The sequence below is a fragment of the Coffea eugenioides genome, chromosome 7, assembly GCF_003713205.1.
Source record: "Coffea eugenioides isolate CCC68of chromosome 7, Ceug_1.0, whole genome shotgun sequence".
Classification (NCBI taxonomy): domain Eukaryota; kingdom Viridiplantae; phylum Streptophyta; class Magnoliopsida; order Gentianales; family Rubiaceae; genus Coffea; species Coffea eugenioides.
The window spans coordinates 38,632,583-38,637,026 of NC_040041.1; the positions used below are offsets into that span (position 1 = coordinate 38,632,583).

Below are 4,444 nucleotides of genomic sequence, written 5' to 3' on the forward strand. Positions count from 1 at the left end.
CTTCGCTGCTTCATTAGCTACAAAAATATCGTTCTTTCAACTAAAAATGATGATGCTTCGGTGCTTGCTGTGAGGTTTCTCTGGTAATTCAAATGGTTCATGACTTTTAGACCATGGAAGTGGCCTAAAAGGAGACAGAGGACAAGAGCATACATAACATCAAGAAATTCTTGAGCCATCTCAAAGCATAAACAGTTCTGCGTCACCATATGCTCGATGTATAAGCAATTAAACACGACAAATAAAAAGCAACCTCAACATAACAAAATCACAAACAAAATCTAGTCATTAACAAGCTCCCGTTTTCCATGTCCCATCCAAAAGCAAGATATGAAAATTGCACATTGCCATAGTTACGTAATTTCCCTAGCTATTACTAGTATCCAGAACTACTTTCAACCTGCGTTTTGTCACTATTACTAGCAACTATTCTGGAGTTGGATTATGTTATTTCCTTGGAACGGCATCAACTACTCCCCATTGGCCGATCACAATTTATTCAAACATTTTCCTGAAGCTTCACCAGCAGACCTCCAAACATTTTTTATGTGAACACAATCTGGCAGTCGTTATTGCATCTCTTCAATGACAATATTTTGCTGCGAGCTCCAAAGTGTCCAAGCACACCAACGGTCATCTTTTTTAAAGCTTTCACATTCTGCAAAATATAGTCAATGAGCTTGAATTCATATTCCTTTCCATTGAATTTTCTGATTTTTACTTCCCTAAGATGTTTCGGCAAGCATAATGGAACAGGCTCTGCAGAAAGAAACTCAAATTTCTTGTCTTCAGCAGAGGATTCAATCCTGTCATCCCAAAACACCTGCCATTTGGAGAATAATTACGGACTGGAATATCTAATCGAATACATTGCTGTGAGAAAAAAGGATCATTGGGACTCACTTCATCAAAGACCAGCACTTGAAGATTAGGTGCACTCTCAAGTAACCAAGATAACATCTTCCAGCTACGAGTATGCTTATCATAATATTTGCGGACTTCAAGCTCAAGATAAGTTAGCTTTTCAAAAGTTGGCAGCAACTTTTGAAAATAAAAGAGTAACTTCAGGAAGAAATGAGAAAATTGATTAGACAAATAAACACTTGGAAATTTGAAGTTCCAGTCATTCTCCAAATCATAACAAAAATAATTTGAGTTATGCAATAACCAAAGAAAAGAAAAAAAACTACCTCCACCGTGGCATCTAGCAAATAAAGTGATACCACACTTTGTGACCAATTCATAAGCTCAAAGGCAACCTCACAGCGTAATAATTGTTCTTGATCTGATGTTTTCACAATATAAGGGCAAGAAACTGATATTCTGGCTTCAACAAGAGACTTGTGGTTTGGGAGAATGTTTACTTCAACTGCATCGCCATCAAAGTGCAAATGTTGAAGCTTTGGGGCATTTATACTTGTTATACTCGGTCCCTCAACCTCGCATTCCAAATTTACAGCACTGGGGATGTCCAGAACAATGTCCCATTCATCAGTCACACAATGGAGGTAGATTTTTTCCAGGGAAGGGCTTTTTATCAAAAGGGTCAGAACTTCACCCTCTGAATATGTTAAACAGTCAAAATACAGTTCTATGAGCACAGGACAACCCTGAATGAGCCTGGGAGTAGACAGCTCATCTGTCAATATAAATTGTGCCAAATGCAGAATCTTAAGATTCGGCAAAGAAACTGTCTCCGGGACGTAGAAATAAGTAAAGCGACTTTCCAGCTTCATTTCTACAAGTGTTTTGCAACTGAAAATTGCAGGACAGGACAAAATTCCCGGAGGAGACAATGCATTGGAACGATCAAGTCCCACAAAAACCTCAAGTTGTTGGACTCCGCAACAAATTGCGGCGCATATCAGAGAGTCTATTGCCACCCGAAAAATCTCAAGAAACTCTTTCAGGGAAAGATGGAATTTTCTCAAACAATACGGTTTTCGCTGAAGAATCAATTGATGACAACAATCTACCAATCGAGCAAATCGTTGATAATTGGGACCCATAATGTCTACATATTTTTTACCACTATTCGGATCGAATCGTCGTAAAGAGTGATCAAATTCCAGATGAATATTGCGAAGTGAAGTGAAAAGGTAACGCCATCGAGTGGATAGGATGGAGGTGGCTGCAGCTTTCTTTGTTGGAAGAAAGGAAAGGATATGGCAGAGAAGGTCATTTGGAAGAGCGCTTATCCGATCAACATGATCAACTTTAACATGATTTTGGGACTGGACTTTGACAGTTTTTTTCCTTCGATTGCTCCGAATTCTTTGAGCCAAAAAGGATCTCCGGATACGAGACATTTTTAGCTACATATAATTTGAGCAAAAAAAAAGTGCGAAGATATGTGAAAGCTAGCTCGAAAGAGAAAACTCAAAAGAATTCAGGGTTGCATTCTTTAGTTGTTTTGTACAATCCAAAAATTAGCTTCAAATGCTAACCAGAAGTCTCACTCTCGTATTAATGTTTCTAATCCCGCTTTGTCTTCCTTGTTACGGGGAACTGGAGAGCTCACATCACAAAAATGTGGAAAAAGTGACTCTTATTGATTTTTCACAAGCACAACCGCATGATATATTAAATGCAATGTGTAGTTTTGCCTTACATTTAGTGTAGCTGAACTATGTAATTGCAATGTGAAAGCGCAATTATGTATGCATTCCCGAACCGCCCGGGGAAGTTTTGAGATTCTATTTTATATTCCCTAGGAAATTTTGAAAATTTTTATCGAAGTTATTTCTCTTGACCCCTTAGATTTTGATAGAATTCCATTGCTCCTCTACACCTAACTTTCGGATTATGACAAATTTAAACTATGAAGCTCAATTTGTCATTAATTGTATTAGCTTTACATGTTGACTTGTTAAAATTTTTTCTATTATCTCAAGAAAAAATTTGTCCAGAAAAAATTTGTTCAAAACTAAACTATATACACATTTCAATTTACTATTTAACTTTTTGATCTATGAAATTTTAAATTAAAGTACTTTGTCCTGAATGCAGATGATCCGTTAATTATACATGAATTTGAAGCTAATAATTAAGTTTGCATATTTTTTAAAGTTATGTTCTTAAACATATAAAACCAATATATATCTATTAGCAATATTATATGATTATTTTTTAGTTACATTTTCTCATAAATGATTGCTTTTCAAATTTGGGATTAGAGAACACTAAAATTATGCTTTTTAGAAAAAAAAAAGTGAATAGTAATTTTTTTTTCCTTAAGATTGTAACATCAAAAAGATAAAAAAAATTGAATAGTAAATCACATTTTAATTAGTGAAAATGCTAGAGCCAAGACTTGTGGCTAGTGGAGTCAGGATTATATAGGATGATTACTATTCAGTTTAAATTATATATAATGTACTTGTTTTAATTTTTTTTTCTTTGATCTAATCAATTTTTTGGTTTAATAACAGTACAAAAAATTGTACTAAAAGAGAGAGTTTGACAGATATTGGCATTTAGGAATGGCAATGTAATAAGAGATGAGGAATTTTCAAAATATTAGGGGGGCAATGTGAAAAACAGGGGGTGTTTTCTACAATTTTGGAGGGGAAAGGGAATTGACTTGATGACGTATAAATTTGATTTAATTTTTTACTTTGAGTTGCAATCAAATATAAAGTTTGGACAGTTAACTACAAAAAATAAATAAAAGAATGGCACTGGCCGGAGCCAAAACAGGCCACCAAAAATTTTTTTAGGACAAAAAAATGGGCAAAATTTAAGAATTACACTTGAAAGTGATAATTCTTTATGCATAAAGTGCCCCCCTTCACAGAAAAATTCTTGGCTCTGTGACTGGTATGTAAATACTAGTTTGGCAATGCATCTATTGCATCTTACATATCTCATTTTTGAAGTATATAAATTGAATGAAAATTAATTTATCTATTTATATATAATATAACTTTGAATATTAGGTAAAGTGTACCACTTTTGGTACTTTCTTCCAAATTTTTTCTAATCTACCTTTTATACTTTATTTATTTATTTTTGGTTTAGGCATAATTATTAAAGTTAATATTATATACACTAGCATTATATATAGTGTCATAGTTGGATGATACTTTTGCAAAATTTAGATTTTAAATTCAAATTCAAATTAGTTGTTATATACCTAATGGAGATAGTATACACATTGCTAATGCATGGAAGATTGATCCTTATTATTAAACATAACAATCACTAATATCATAAATAAGCCATATTGAAATATAACATTTTAAAATCCTCCAAATAATTCAAACATTTGTCCAACAGTGAAGTCTAATTCCAAATTTAATCAATACCCATTTTTTGATAATCAATGGAGAAATCTTTGATGACAATGAATATGGATTGTGTTCAATCTATACAATGGTGAAAATCAGCAATACTTCATTGCACAATCCTTTGTTATTAATCGCTTAACCATGATTTTAACTTA

At 33.6% G+C, this 4,444-nt stretch overlaps 1 protein-coding gene across 1 annotated transcript; it reads right to left on the reverse strand.

Annotated features, from left to right (window-relative positions):
• Positions 1-544: 544 nt before the first annotated feature.
• Positions 545-2,309, reverse strand: LOC113777368 (F-box/FBD/LRR-repeat protein At1g78750-like). Its single transcript, XM_027322402.1, has 3 exons — positions 1,191-2,309; positions 904-1,041; positions 545-823 (listed from the first exon to the last, which is right to left on the reverse strand). The coding sequence occupies exons 1-3, from the start codon at positions 2,307-2,309 to the stop codon at positions 545-547; spliced, it is 1,536 nt and encodes a 511-aa protein (XP_027178203.1).
• Positions 2,310-4,444: the final 2,135 nt, after the last annotated feature.